The following is a 16797-nucleotide window of genomic DNA, read 5'->3' on the forward strand; positions in this document are numbered from 1 at the left end:
ATTAATGGCTGAGACATTCATTTTATTGTCATCTACCGAATGATTTTCATTTAACTTGAATTAACTACTACTTCAATTTGTTGAAAAGCATTTTTATCTTTATGTTGTAGTTTATCTTTTGATTTAAAGACGATTAATGCTCGATTTGGATTTTCAAGTCTTGAAAATACTTGGTAAGACAATTAATATCAAAATAAGATGTGGACTTATATCTGATGAGGAAATTTTCCATCAGAGAACAAATGATGTAGAATATACTGACTATAGGTCATCGTTCACAGACATTTGTTTTCTCTTGTTAATTTCACATGAACTCTAAGTAAAATATACTTAAAAATACACCTAAAACGAGCTAAAACGTTAAATGTTCATGTTAACTTCACGTACAAAATTGTATTTTTCGCGATTTTAATTAAATGTGAAAATTAAGATTTTATCTGAATTACTTATTTAAAATATTCACGTATAATTCGTTAATTTGAGTTGAAACCACAAATATTTTACGCGACATTCACGTGAAATTCACGTGAATGTCACTATAGTGAAATTTCCTTGTGTACTGTCTTCAACAATAAACAGATCTCGCACTGCGTATGTAAAACATATCAAACATAGAGCGTACGACCTAAATTATGAACAAAACAATAAATAGAAACAAACAACAACCATGGATTTACAAGCTCCTGCCTACGGAGAGACATCTACAAAATGTGCCCCCTGACTTGGGATTAAGGCGAAATAGGACAATTTATGGATATACATACTTCTAAGTTGGAATAAAATATATCAAAAAAAATAATAATTGATGCTTTAAGTTAGAAGAGCATTCGTTTATGAACATTATAAGGTAAAATAATGATGGGTTATGGTTTATTAATTTACGTTTTCTGATTGAGTTAAGCCTGCCAATTGATATTTTATCGTGTGTTTTTCTATGTTGTGATGTTATGCTATTGTTTCAGAAAAAGGGAGAAGGTTTGGTACCATTAAAACGTTTAATCCCGCTGCAAATGTTTGCACCTGTCCTAAGTCAGGAATCTGATGTCCAGTAGTTGTCGTTTGTTTATGTAATTTATACTTGTTTCTCGTTTCTCGTTTTTTTTATATAGATTAGACCGTTGGGTTTCCCGTTTGAATGGTTTTACACTAGTAATGTTGGGGCCCTTTATAGCTTGTTGTTCGGTGTCAGCCAAGGGTCCGTGTTGAAGGCCGTACATTGACCTATAATGGTTTACTTTTTTAAATTGTTATTTGGATGGAGAGTTGTCTCATTGGCACTCACACCACATCTTCCTATATCTATATATGGAGCTCCATTTCAAGATAATTGAGTTTTTAAAACTAGAGGCTCTCAAGACTCTGTGTCACTCACCTTTACTCTACTTGGGTTTTTGAAATCATTCATATAAAAAGAATTTAAAAAATATTACAGATACTTATTTAATGATTGAGGCAAAATTTTGTTTAATGTTGAATACCATTCTGTGGTTCTCTAAAAGAAGACATTTGTATATAAAAAAGAAGATGTGGTATTATTGCCAATGAGACAACTATCCACAAAAGACCAAAATGACACAAACATTAGCAACTATAGGTCACCGTACGGCCTTCAACAATGAGCAAAGTCTATACCGCATAGTCAGCTATAAAAGGCCCCGATAAGACAATGTAAAACAATTCAAACGAGAAAACTAACGGCCTTATTTATGTAAAAAAATGAACGAAAAACAAATATGTAACACATAAACAAACGACAACCACTGAATTACAGGCTCCTGACTTGGGACAGGCACATACATAAATAATGTGGCGGGGTTAAACATGTTAGTGGGATCCCAACCCTCCCCCTAACCTGGGACAGTGGTATAACAGTACAACATAAGAACGAATTATAAAAATCAATTGAAAAAGGCTTAACTCATCAGATAGACAAAAAATACAAGTGGACGTGGCCGGGTACTTATACATCCCGACACAAAAAGACACAACGAACAGATCTGAGAGTACTCGCAGTTATCTGACAGCTAGTTCAAAGCCACTAACAACTAATAAAAAAATCATGCATCTAAGACTAAACAATCAATCTGTACACATCCAACATCCAATGGATTTAGTGTAAAGACGTCATAAACAGCCAGAGAACAACATGACCAATAGGGCCCTATGTTAATCTACGTACACCACTGGCAGCCATCTTGGATGATGGATAGGCTACAAAGTTACAACATTTGGTCAGCATCTCATAAGAAACGTTCATGCTATGTTTGGTTACATTCCATTCAGTGGTTCTCTACAAAAAGACTTGTGTATGCATTTCCCATAGGGTCCTACGTTAAACAAAGTCCCCCGCTGGTGGCCATCTTGAATGATGGATCGGCTACAAAGTTACAACACTTGGTCAGCATCTCGTGAGAATCATTCATCATATTTTTGGTTTCATTCCATTCAGTGTTTTCTAACTTTAGGGTCATTTGTTAAACTAAGTCCACCGCTGTCAGCCATCTTGGATGATGGATCGACTACAAAGTAACAACACTTGGTTATTAACTCATAAGGAAAATTCATGCCATGTTTGGTTTCATTCCATTCGGTGGTTCTCTAAAACAAGACATGTGTATGTATTTCCCATAGGAACATATGTTACACTAAGTCCTCCGCTGGCGGTCATCTTGGATGATGGATCCGCTACAAAGTAACAACATTTGGTCAGCACCTCATATGGAACATTCATGCTCTGTTTGGTTTCATTCCATTCAGTAGTTTTCTAAAAGAAGACATTTGTATGTATTTACCATAGGGACCTATGCTAAACTATGTCCTCCGCTGGCGGTCATCATGGATGATGGATCGGCTAAAAAGTAACAACATTTGGTCAGCACCTCATAAAGAACATTCATGCTCTGTTTGGTTTCATTCCATTCAGTGGTTTTCTAAAAGAAGACATTTGTATGTATTTCCCATAGGGACCTATGTTAAACTAAGTCCTCCGCTGGCGGTAATCTTGGATGATGGATAGGCTACAAAGTAACAACATTTGGTCAGCACTTCATGAGGATCATTCATGATCTGTTTAGTTCGATTCCATTCAGTGGTTCTCTAGAAGAAGTTCAAAATGTAAAAAGTTAACGAAGACGACGGACGACGGACGCAAGTGATTAGAATAGCTCACTTAGCCATTCGTGCCAGGTGAGTTAAAATGGTGAGGAAATTAAAGCTTCTCGATCTTTTACCTTGTTTTGCATTGTTATTGTTGGAAAACTAGAATCATCTTAAATTTCAGTAAATGACCTTTTATGAGCTATATAAGTCTTATAGGAAAAGAAAAATGGGTGCTAGAGGGCAAAATATTTTACACTGTAGCTGAGGAAAAAATCAAGGAGTCCGAACATCTGACACAAATTCCAAATCCTCACCTAAAAACATCATAAATACCAAACTACAAACAAATCGTGTAAACTTATTATATCGCAACATTATTTTCATAAGTTTTCATTATAAAATCAAAGAGTGACCTACATTTTGAGCGAATTTGGATTTTGACAGTTGTTACGTTTGTGCAAACAACTGGTATAACGTTTTCACGAATTTTTTACCTGTAATATGACTGCATTTTAATCTACATTGAATACTGAATATAACAGAAACTTTATAAAAACTTTGTTTTTAATTTTATTATAAAGTTTATCCATTGAATATTTAAAATGATTGTTCCCCTTTGTCTCTCGAAAAGTTACCTACATCATTAATCTTATTCTACTTCTTTCAAATTATCACAATTTTTGTCAATCGTAGATTTAGTAAGGATGACGCGCTGACAATTTAGATCTTGAAAACCGATAAATTTATCTACATATCATCATTACGATTTTAATATGACAGTTGTATTTTAAAAAAAAAGTGTAGTAGCTTTTAAGCAGAATTCAATGTACTTTATGTTTTCAGTCTGTTAGTGTGTCATGGGGGAGTTTTAAGTAAAAAAAAAAACTAAAAAAAAACCTGATTAAATATTTCGTGGAAGGGCAGACTAAAACCGTGCAGAGGGTGAAGACTATCAACCGATTATACACACACAAAAAAATGAAGTTTTTAAAGTATTGCTTCAAAAAAGATCAGTCGTCATCAAGTACTTTTGCTAAATATTTTTGCGCCTGTCCCAAATCAGGAGCCTCTGGCCTTTGTTAGTCTTGTATTATTTTTATGCCCCACCTACGATAGTAGAGGGGCATTATGTTTTCTGGTCTGTGCGTCCGTTTGTTCGTTCGTCTGTCCGTTCGTTCGTGCGTCCGTCCGTCCGTTCGTCCATCTGTCCCGCTTCAGGTTAAAGTTTTTGGTCAAGGTAGTTTTTGATAATGCTGAAGTCCAATCAACTTTAAACTTAGTACACATGTTCCTTATGATATGATCTTTCTAATTTTAATGCCAAACTCGACATTTGACCCCAATTTATGGTCCACTGAACATAGAAAATGAAGTGCGAGTTTCAGGTTAAAATTTTTGGTCAAGGTAGTTTTTGATGAAGTTGAAGTCCAATCAACTTGAAACTTAGTACACATGTTCCCAATGGTATGATCTCTCTAATTTTAATGCCAAATTAGATTTTTTATCCAATTTTAAGGTCCATTGAATATGGAAAATGATAGTGCGAGTGGGGCATCCGTGTACTTTGGACACATTCTTGTAAATTTTAGTTTCTTGTGTACAATTTGGAGTTTAGTATGGCGTTCATTACCACTGAACTAGTTTATATTTGTTTAGGGGCCAGCTGAAGACGACTCCGGATGCGGGAATTTCTCTCTGCATCGGAGACCTGTTGGTGACCTTCTGCTGTTGTCTGTTCTAAGGTCGGGTTGTTGTCTCTTTGACACATTCCCCATTTCCATTTTCAATTTTATTACATGTTCGGGGATATTTTTTTGGTAATTTCGTGGTTTTGTCGAAATCTGCAAACAAGCCTATGTCAGATTTGGTATTAGTTGAACATTTAATTTCGTGGTTTACCTGTTCCCTCTAAATCCAACAAAATTGGTATCCAAAGAATAGTAATAGATCCACATGTAGTCACATCTACATGTACCACTGTCTTCTATTTTATGAAATGTGTCTTTACTTTAAAAATTACAAACATGTTGAACTCGATCCTATAATTGAATTAAAAGAAAAGATATTTAATTAATCCAAGCAAAAGTAGAAGCTTTTAACTAGGTAAAATGCGCTAACGTGAATGATTTTCAGTACAAATATAGGGAAAATTTGAGCAAAAGTACCACGGCGCTGATTTGAAAATTAACTGAATGAAAGATGCCCCCTTTCTGAAGTTGGTGATATATTTTGAATCTCAATAGCATTACTAATCGAAGATATTTTTTTTAGATAAATCGCATTCTAATTATAGATTTTAATAATTAAATTGCAAAAGAGTTCAATTAAATTGTTCTTGTATTATACAAGTGCGTGCATTTATGTCTTTATTGTACGAAATGATCGTGTCAAAAAATATTACACCTTGCATTGAATACAATAGAAATATAGATTCTCGGTGTCACCGATCAAGAAATGTGCCTTTTCTATACAGGTTGCAGTCTTGTAATTGACTGCTCCATAGGCTTACATGCTAAACAGCTGATCTTTGAAAATAAAAATATAAAAAATGCTACATAGAAAAAAAAATTCATGTTCATATCATGTATGTACTAATGTGAAATTGTGATTTAAACGTAAAAAAAGTAAGTCATGCCACGAAGAATAAAAAGTTGTAACCCTGAAGTCAAAACATTTTTTTTCTACTTTCTGTTTGCTGTTTTTACTAGGCCGCACCACTTCCAGTAAACATGATATCCCTCCACTTTCCTGCATTGATATCCCCAAAAAGATGCAAGATTTTTTTTCAATCTATATATATGTTTCAATTCAGCATAAACCTATAATCAAACAGAAAAAATTGAGTCCAGAAAAAAATTCAGAAAAAAATGGACTAGCTATTTTGTTTCCCTCCATGTTTTGACATGGACCGGAAACTGGAGTTGTAATACAAGACTAGTACCTACATATATATATATATGGTGTTTTTTTTAGAATTAAGATATATATATGTTAACCTCAGATCTGTGTACGGCCTCAAATCTGTGTCCGTTTCTCAAATCTATGCCCCATCGTGACGTCAATCACTAATTTGGTCCGTAAAAAATGATTCGGTCTCAAATCTGTGTCCGATTTTCAATCGTGACGTCATTCGCAAATCTATGTTCGTTAAAAAAGATAAGGCCCCAAATCTGTGTAATGTTTTAAACCTTTTTTTCAAATTTGTTTCGCCATGCGCACATTTTTAATGCCCATCTATTAAGTTCGGCCGTATAGGTTTTTTGTTTTATTAGAGGTTTCTCAACATCATACGAACGGACGAAACTCTACGAACGTATTGTTATGGAGCAGTAATTTTGCAACCTTGCATTTTATTTTTGTGGTTTAACATTAGTGTTCAAATTTATTTTCTGTTGTTGAATGTTACGTATTCTTACGTTGAGTTTGATTTGTTTACATGTCGTGTATGCTTTTCATTTATATAAAAAAAAATCAGGTTACATGAACATTACAAACATAAACTTTGTAAAAGTAACCCAATCTCTCATGCAGAGTTATCGGTCTTTGTTCTGTCAAAAGAGAGCAACGACCGCGATAACTCTGCATGGGAGATTGAAAACAACCGTAAAATGATCAGATATCAAAACACGTTTATGGCGCAAATAAAGGATAATTGGTCGAAATATGTATAAGCCTTTCCTTTTATAAAAAAAATAACACTGTTTTATAAAGAATAAGGAACTTTACTGGCTATTATCATACCTCCGTCTTCCTGTCCCTTTACAATGTATCACCAGTATCCAGATTCTCACCCTTCGCCTCTTTTGACAAATTCTTCCTCCGTATATTAAAATCGTAGTCTTGAATATGGATTAGAAAACTATGCATCTATCAAATAAAATAATAATCAGTCTCAAATTGTTCCACGTACAAAATGTATGATCAATTGATTGTTTGATTCGGATTGGTGTTTTATATCTGGATTTGCTCCTAGTTGAAGGGTGTACGATAACCTATAAGGGTACGACCATTTTACTCTGAGGAGAGTGTGGTAATTGACAGTTGTGGGTAGTTGTCTCATATGGGAATCATAAAAAAATCTCCGTATTTTATATATAAAACACGAACAGTTGTCCTTTTTTAACGTCCATTTAATAAGGCTAGTTAGATCGAAGTCTTTGAATACGGACAATTTAGGGGAGGGTTGGGCTCCCGCTAACATGTTTAACCCCGACACATTATGTATGTATGTGTGTGTCCCAAGTCAGGAGCCTGTAACTCAGTGGTTGTAAATAATTGTTGCTTTGTTACATATTTGTTTCGTTAATTTTGTTGTACAGTGATTAGACCGTTAGTTTTCTCGTTTGACTTGTCCTACATTTATGATTTCATGACCTTTTATAGCTGACCATGCGGTATGGGCTTTGCTAATTGTTGAAGATTCTACGGTGACCTATAGCTGATAATGTATGTGTCATTTGGTCTTTTGTGGAGAGTTGTCTAATTGGCAATCATACCATATCTTCTTTTTTATAGGTACAAGGTATGTGGTCGTCGTTACACAATTCAGCAATTTCAAACTTTATGGACTGTTTCATTTTTGAAACCTTTTAATTTGCCGCAATTTTTCTGATCACTGTATTTATTTGACTCACTACTCTCTATACAAGATTTCAGAAACTTTCGTCAACTATTTAACAATAGAAATTTAAAATAATGTGTGGATGCAGTAAATATGTATTAATAGCATTAACTTATCCATTAGAAAACTTTACAAGCTGTCATTTTTATTCTTTTATATTCTTTCATATATATAGATATAAATTATATATGATTGAATCATCAAATGATATTTAATCCCTTTGATTGTGTTAAATGCTTTTCTGTGTCTTTGAACGACTGCATATATAAATGTATAATGGAGTATTTTATTGTCGTTCTATTGAAGAAATGTGAGCACACAGTGTGACGCAAGACTGCATGTTATTGGATAATGAATGCATAGATACATGTTGCATGACTGGATAATTATGTTTAGAACCGTCACACTTCATTAAATTTTTAATGTGTATGTCAATATGTATATGTGACGAGGGAAATATTTAAATCCGTAAAGTTTCATGGACTATATTCAAAATGTTCCGATAATTAGAACAATATATGTGTGAGATATAACCTTATTGAAAATTGTATTTAGTTTGATATGATAAGAACACACAAATGTGCTGGTATGTTTGCGTGAAATCTTTTAGGATGCGTAACGAAGGTACATGTGTACCGATAGTCTTTACCTGTTACCTTCTGTAAATCCGATAGGCTTTGATCTATTAGTTATTCAAGAAGTTATAATGGAGGACTCGTACCATATATTTCTCTGTAGATAAAAGATAGATTTCAGAAATGATTTAAGATTGGATAGCGAAGTTTCTTCAAATATACAGCTATGACAAAGCCAGATCGGGGCTGGGCATGGGTGGTAGCCACATCTTCGTTTTTTGCACATTCTATAAGTGGATATTTCCAGTGGGCTAGTGGTATGGTTCATATAGTGCTGTTGGAAGCCTTCGATGATAGTTTGTTAAAAACGTCATGGGTCAGTGCTTTGTTTTTGTCCTTGATATCATTAGCAGGTGAATATTGATGAGATTTTTTATTTTTTATTTTTTATTGCTACATGAATCGGTAGGTAATATCACGTCACGTGCTATTTAGCTGAAGCAATACTGTCTGTTTTCAGCGGCATTTATACATTTTCATAGGGAAAGGGGGACAACTAGTTTTTATATCCCGAAACTTTACTAGAAATAGTGAGAATAAAAAAAATAGAATAAATTAAGGCAACAGTAGTATACCGCTGTTCGAAAGTCACAAATCGATTGAGAGAAAACAAATCCAGGTTACAAATAAACTTCCGAAATAAAAAAAAAATATCATGAAGAACCGATAAAATGATCAATCAGATTACACAGTATAATGAGAACTATCATAATTTTTATTTGCACGGACGTGTTTGCCTTAAAAAAAATCAGAGACGTAATATATGGTATTGGTTTTTTTCTTTCTTTAAGGCCGTATGGTGGTCAATAACTGCTTACATCCACTTCCATTTTAACTATGGTGGATATTCGTCTCATTGGCATCCATTACACATCTAGTGTTTATACGATTGCCAATAAGACAAATTTCCACTGGATACCGTCACCAAATGACGTTTAATATTTTAAAATATTTACATTAAAATCAATATGTTTCGTGCATTATTATTGTTCTTTCAGGTCCATTGACCGGTGTTTTAATTAACAGATTCAACTGTAGAATATCAATGATAGTAGGTTCTCTGATGCTTACCATTGGTCTCGTTACAACAGCATTTGTTCCAAATCTTAACTGGACATTTTTGACATTTGGACTTTTATCAGGTAAATATATTAAAAATTTATTCATTAAAAAGGTCAAAATTAATATATGTACATGTCTACCTGTAAATCTTGTGGTCTAACACTAGTCAAAATATTAAGTATGACGTGTTGAAAGGCTCTTTTATTATTTTTTCTTTGACACCTTCATATAGCCTTTCAAGACGTTATTAATTTTTAAAGGTACACAGTTTTTGAAAATACCAAGAAACGTACTTTACATGAAAAAAAAACAACCGTAGAGACTGGTGTTCTATGGAAATACCCTCGCCCTGAACATGCATGAAATATTTGCCACTGAACGTTAAGTAACCAACAATCAATCATCTATGAAATACTGATTACCAAATATATTGATTAAGTTTCCTATGATAAAAGTCTATATAAAGAGATTTGGATAAAAAAAATCCCATATCTATGTTACTATATATTAATGAACAATAACAGATGAGTTGATTTACGTAACTTGAAGAGGTATTAATGGTACCACATCTTCTCATTTATAAACTAGGACATTTTTGAATGAATAATTGGTCATTGCAAATAAAACTAAATGTAATGTCAACGTCAAAGGCACTAACCCAACAACACATATGTACCAGTATCACATCTTGGCTACTTTTTATACCCTTATTAGCTTTTTAAAAGGACATGTCATCAAAGGAAAATGCGAAACAATTCAAACGGAAAATAGCAAGTTGAACGATCTTATTCATGCCAATTTACTTATCATCTTCTCACCTTTCTTACCATTGTTATAGTATACATAAATATTCTTCTAGAATAGCCGATTTCTCAAAATTGACCAGTAAAGTATACCCCATTTTTTCGCATGAAGTAACGTACACGGTACCGTAAATTAAACTAAAAAAGTACGCATTAAATGAACTTGCACAGTAGAAAAAAAGTCGAACGTGCATGTTTTTTCTCGTATATTTTAAAATTATTTTTTTTTTAAAACATATCTTAAGTTAAATTATTTGTCACTGGTTATATTATGATTCATTTAGGTTCAACACTAGTATAACAATAGTTCTTTATATGCTTTATAAAAGTAAACCATTAAGGGTCAATGTACGGCCTTCAACACGGCGCCTTGGCTCACACCAAACAACAAGCTATAAAGGGCCACAAAATTATTCGTCTAAAACCATTAAAACGAGAAAAACAACGGTCCAATCTATATGCATAAAAACGAGAAACGAGAAACACGTATAAATTTCATAAACAAGCGACAAGTACTGTACATCAGATTCCTGACTTGAGACAGGTGCAAACATTTGCAGTGGGATTAAACGTTTTAATGGTACCAAACTTTCTCCCTGTTTTTTAAACAATAGTATAACATCACAACATAGAAAACCACACGATAACCCTGGTATCTTGGATACTTTTTTAGCTCACCTGGCCCGAAGTCCAAGTGAGCTTTTCTCATCACTTGGCGTCCGTCGTCCGTCGTCGTCCGTCGTCGTCCTTCGTCGTCCGTCGTCGTCGTCCGTCGTCGTTAACTTTTACAAAAATCTTCTCCTCTGAAACTACTGGGCCAAATCAAACCAAACTTGGCCACAATCATCATTGGGGTATCTAGTTTAAAAAATGTGTGTCGTGACCCGGTCAACCAACCAAGATGGCCGCCACGGCTAAAAATAGAACATAGGGGTAAAATGCAGTTTTTGGCTTATAACTCAAAAACCAAAGCATTTAGAGCAAATCTGACATGGTGTAAAAATGTTTATCAGGTCAAGATCTATCTTCCCTGAAATTTTCAGATGAATCGGTCAATCGGTTGTTGGGTTGCTGCCCCTGAATTGGTAATTTTGAAGAAATTTTGCTGTTTTTGGTTATTATCTTGAATATTATTATAGTTAGAGATAAACTGTAAACAGCAATAATGTTCAGCAAAGTAAGATCTACAAATAAGTCAACATGACCAAAATTGTCAGTTGACCCGTTTAGGAGTTATTGCCCTTTATAGTCAATTTTTAACCATTTTTCGTTAATTAAAGTAATCTTTTACAAAAATCTTCTCCTCTGAAACTACTTGGCCAAATTAATCCAAACTTGGCCACAATCATCTTTGGGGTATCTAGTTTAAAAAAATGTGTGGCGTGACCTGGTCAACCAACCAAGATGGCCGCCACGGCTAAAAGTAGAACAAAGGGGTAAAATGCAGTTTTTGGCTTATAAATCAAAAACCAAAGCATTTTGAGGAAATCTGACATGGGGGTAAAAATGTTTATCAGGTCAAGATCTATCTGCCCTTAAATTTTCAGATGAATCGGTCAATCGGTTGTTGGGTTGCTGCCCCTGAATTGGTAATTTTGAGGAAATTTTGCTGTTTTTGGTTATTATCTTGAATATTATTATAGATAGAGATAAACTGTAAACAGCAATAATGTTCAGCAAAGTAAGATCTACAAATAAGTCAACATGACCAAAATGGTCAGTTGACCCATTTAGGAGTTATTGCCCTTTATAGTCAATTATTAACCATTTTTCGTAAATTAAAGTAATCTTTTACAAAAATCTTCTCCTCTGAAACTACTTGGCCAAATTAATCCAAACTTGGCCACAATCATCTTTGGGGTATCTAGTTTAAAAAATGTGTGGCGTGACCTGGTCAACCAACCAAGATGGCCGCCACGGCTAAAAATAGAACAAAGGGGTAAAATGCAGTTTTTGGCTTATAAATCAAAAACCAAAGCATTCTGAGGAAATCTGACATGGGATAAAAATGTTTATCAGGTCAAGATCTATCTGCCCTAAAATTTTCAGATGAATCGGTCAATCGGTTGTTGGGTTGCTGCCCCTGAATTGGTAATTTTGAGGAAATTTTGCTGTTTTTGGTTATTATCTTGAATATTATTATAGATAGAGATAAACTGTAAACAGCAATAATGTTCAGCAAAGTAAGATCTACAAATAAGTCAACATGACCAAAATGGTCAGTTGACCCATTTAGGAGTTATTGCCCTTTATAGTCAATTATTAACCATTTTTCGTAAATTAAAGTAATCTTTTACAAAAATCTTCTCCTCTGAAACTACTTGGCCAAATTAATCCAAACTTGGCCACAATCATCTTTGGGGTATCTAGTTTAAAAAATGTGTGGCGTGACCTGGTCAACCAACCAAGATGGCCGCCACCGCTAAAAATAGAACATAGGGGTAAAATGCAGTTTTTGGATTATAACTCAAAAACCAAAGCATTTTGAGGAAATCTGGCATGGTATAAAAATGTTTATCAGGTCAAGAACTATCTGCCCTGAAATTTTCAGATGAATCGGTCAATCGGTTGTTGGGTTGCTGCCCCTGAATTGGTAATTTCGAGGAAATTTTGCTGTTTTTGGTTATTATCTTGAATATTATTATAGATAGAGATAAATTGTAACAGCAATAATGTTCAGCAAAGTAAGATCTACAAATAAGTCAACATGACCAAAATGGTCAGTTGACCCCTTTAGGAGTTATTGCCCTTTATAGTCAATCTTTAACCATTTTTCATAAATCTAATTTATCTTTTACAAAATCTCCACTGAAACTACTAGGCAACAATCATCTTTGGGGTATCTAGTTTGAAAAATGTGTCCGATGACCTGGCCATTCAACCAAGATGGCCGCCACGGCTAAAAATAGAACATAGGGGTAAAATGCAGTTTTTTGCTTATAACTATGAAACCAAAGCATCTAGAGCAAATCTGACAAGAAGTTAAATTGTTAATCAAGTCAATATCTATCTGCCCTGAATTTTTCAGATGAATTGGACAACTGGTTGTTGGGTTGCTGCCCTCCAATTGGTAATTTTTAAAGAAATTTTGCCGTTTTTGGTTATCTTGAATACTATTATAGATAGCGATAAACTGTAAACAGCAATAATGTTCAGCAAAGTAAGATCTACAAATAAGTCAACATGACCTAAATGGTCAATTGACCCCTTAAGGAGTTATTGCCCTTTATAGTCAATTTTTAACAATTTTCATTAATTTGGTAAATTTATGTAAATTTTTACCAAATATAGTTCACTGTTACTAATGGGCAAAGTTCATGATAGATATAATTGTAAGAAGCAAAATCGTTCAGTAAAGTAAGAACTTCAAACACATCACCATCACCAAAATACAATTTTGTCATGAATCCATTTGTGTCCTTTGTTTAATATGCACATAGACCAAGGTGAGCGACAAAGGCTCTTTAGAGCCTCTAGTTTTAGATAATGCTTACATATTTCATAAGCTATGTTTTCATCTCTTTATAGGGACTGGTCTAGGAATATGCTATAACTCTGGACTCATTGTTCTCGGATTCAACTTTGAACGAAAACGAAACCTAGCATGTGGATTTGCTATATCAGGATCAGGTATAGGTCCGTTTCTGCTGACTCCTATTTTCCAGTTTATTTATGAGACCTACGGTAGAACAGGCTATTTTATCCTTCTTGGAGGTCTCTCTTTACAGTATTGTGTATGTGCTTCAACTTTCTGGGAATCAGAAATAGAAAAAAGATCAAAAGAACGCAAACCTCTTCAAAAACAAAGTACTCATGATTCTTGTAGGCCGTATACATCCATTATGAAAAATATACCAATGTCGTGTATATGCGCATGTCTTTTTTTAGCGGATATAAGCGTCTTCCTTCTGTATTTACATTTTCCAAAATACTGTTTACAGACATATTCAACAAAAACAGAAATATCTCTATTCATGTCACTGGCAGGTATATGGAGTGCTATAGGCAAATTGCTGTTTGGCATGGCGAACAACAGTGACGATATCGACGAAACTATTACGCTTTTCGGAACCTTCGGGATTTTAGGTATTGGTACCATAATTTTTCCTTTCTTCCGTTATGAGTTCTATGCTAAAGTTATATATGCAAGTGTTCTTGGCTGTTATTCCGGTTGTTGTTGGATTGTATTAAACACTATAGTGATCTGCATCATCGGAAGAGAGAGATTTGCTCATGCCATTGGATACATAATGCTTTATTGTGGGCTAGGAACACTTTTTGGACCTCCTCTTGCAGGTAAGTAATATTGTTCCTATTTTTAAAATATCTGATGATAATGAAAATTAATGCATTTTCAATTTCATTTTGAACAAAACAAGCTATTAAAATGCATAATTTCACTTTTTTGAAATTTCGATTAAAAGAAGCATTCGGCTTTTGTCTGGTCTTTGGTCGGGTTGTTATCTCTTTGATATTTTCCCCATTTCCATTTTCATGGTTGTATTAGATCTGCAAAACCCATATCATAAAGCGTGAACTCGGATGATAAAGCGGACTTATGTTGTGATTTCTTGAATCAAATATAAACTCTCAAAAGAGCGATGTAATGTCATATGATGATTGATTGGGGGAGGGGAAGGGGTTATTGTGTAATGACAATGCAATGGCAATAAGTTCAGGACTAAACCAAATAAACTTTTGATACAAATTAAAAAATATTAAAAATAATTTGTGCAAGATACATTTTTAAGCTGACCAGGATGAAGGATGGTCAATTTGTTTTTACACTTCAAAAGGGAGGCTTGTGGAAAGGGGTGGAAATTTTAACTAACAACATTCATTTAGAAATTTGTTGCAATAACAGCGACATGGCTGTATATTTAAGCATCTCGCAGAGCAAAACGGTCTCTCTACTTTTGCTAGTATTCATCAGCCGGACAATATAAGTCCAGTGCCGACCATATTTTTATTTATATAAACCAATCGTTTGGGTTGACCACTCATTAGCACAATAAATCAAATACATATAAATTGTTCAGTCAATTATTATATTGTAGGATTTATTGTTGACTTTGGTGGAACATACGGTGATTCTTTTACAGCAGCAGGTTTGTAAACAATAATACCATACGAAACCGAAACAGATATATAGGTTATGAAACAATACACTTATACCAATATAATGCACGTAAGACCCAAATGACTGTAAAATCAAATTGTTTTTCCTCACGAACCGGGGAATGTTTCAAAGAGAAACAAAATCCGGACCAAAGAACAGAAAAAAGCCAAGGCCAACCCAGCGTGAACATCCTGCAACCGGAGGCATGCTCCAAGTTGTCCCTTAACAATAATTTATAATGTATACTTGTTCGTTGAAAATGGACGTCACATTTAATAACTCCGAAAAATATAAATGAACCAAAATCAAAACTACCTGTTCTTAGATGATGGTCTTAGTTTCTCTCTTTTCTATACATTCAGCCAACTATTATTCTGTATTCTTTTTTTGTTTGCCAATTTTTCTCTTTTCTTTATATTTGTAACCTTTATTCTGCGCTCATTGCTTCAGAATATTGCTTCATTATCTCAGTTTCTATTTTGTAAACCCCATACAAACCCTCTTATATTGACTTTTCAAGAGTAAAAACCATTAACAATGAATTACAAGGATTGATTGATGTACTATTTTTACAATTATTTAGTTTTTTCAATATATTTTAGGTGTACTTCTACTATGTGGAGCTTTCATAGGATTGTTAAGTTCACTGTGTCAAAACAAGGACCATGATAACAAAGATATTTATCTAGATTTTGAAATAGATATAGAACTAACTGAAAAAAAGCAAATGTTAAATAAAAAATAGATAAAACTGTCACCTGTATCCTTTGATTTTTTCATTTAAACAACAAATGCAAACATTTCCCCGCGTGGTCTTATCCCAGAATGTCAAACATAAGTGATACACTCGCAAAAAACTAGGCAAGTAATATATCAGTACCCTGTAGTTTTATTTGTGGGATGAATTAGTCTGACAAACCTTGCACCCTTATTGTACATTTACACTAAAAAGAAAGTTCGACATTCTGTTAAGTGTGAAAATGTGAGACAATAAACAAAAATCTTGAGAATATGGAACACCTTTGTAACTTACCTGGACCAAAGTCAGCTTTCCTACTACTCGATTTCTCTGTTGTTGGACATCGTCATCATTGTTTATAAACTTTTACAAAAACCTTCTTTACTTAAACTTTATGGCCAGATTTAACGAACTTGATCATAATCATCATATCATCTTTGTGATAATACAAAAGTTTAAAACAGATATATCCAACCCCTACTGCCAACTAACATGGGCGACAATGCGGCGATAATGAATAAAATTATGACATGGGGGAAAGCAAAATTTGTTGGTTTTTTTTCTTGAAAACTGTTATAATTACAGAACATCTGTTAGGTCAAAAGTAATAAGAATGTTAAGATCTACATACTAATGTCAATTTACATGTACATCAAACTGTCCCATTGTTTTCTACTGGAGTTATCGCGCTGTATAATGCTTAAACAATTTTTCTGTTT

The 16797-nt window shown here is 33.9% G+C and overlaps 1 protein-coding gene across 1 annotated transcript; it reads left to right on the plus strand.

The window, feature by feature from the left end:
• The first annotated feature begins 8402 nt into the window (after nucleotides 1-8402).
• Nucleotides 8403-16084, plus strand: LOC134709703 (monocarboxylate transporter 12-like). Its single transcript, XM_063569853.1, has 5 exons — nucleotides 8403-8708; nucleotides 9354-9497; nucleotides 13749-14516; nucleotides 15278-15328; nucleotides 15942-16084. Exons 1-5 carry the CDS (start codon nucleotides 8522-8524, stop codon nucleotides 16082-16084), a joined length of 1293 nt encoding a protein of 430 aa, XP_063425923.1. The 5' UTR covers nucleotides 8403-8521.
• The last annotated feature ends 713 nt before the right edge of the window (nucleotides 16085-16797 follow it).

The sequence above is a fragment of the Mytilus trossulus genome, chromosome 3 (assembly GCF_036588685.1).
Source record: "Mytilus trossulus isolate FHL-02 chromosome 3, PNRI_Mtr1.1.1.hap1, whole genome shotgun sequence".
In the NCBI taxonomy this organism is placed as follows: domain Eukaryota; kingdom Metazoa; phylum Mollusca; class Bivalvia; order Mytilida; family Mytilidae; genus Mytilus; species Mytilus trossulus.

Excerpts from the sequence above, each read along its gene's own strand:
- LOC134709703 (XM_063569853.1), top strand. The coding sequence starts at position 8,522 with ATGACAAAGCCAGATCGGGGCTGGGCATGGGTGGTAGCCACATCTTCG. Across the intron at positions 9,498-13,748 it reads GACATTTGGACTTTTATCAG|GGACTGGTCTAGGAATATGC; the intron begins GTAAATATATTA and ends ATCTCTTTATAG. Across the intron at positions 15,329-15,941 it reads TGATTCTTTTACAGCAGCAG|GTGTACTTCTACTATGTGGA; the intron begins GTTTGTAAACAA and ends AATATATTTTAG.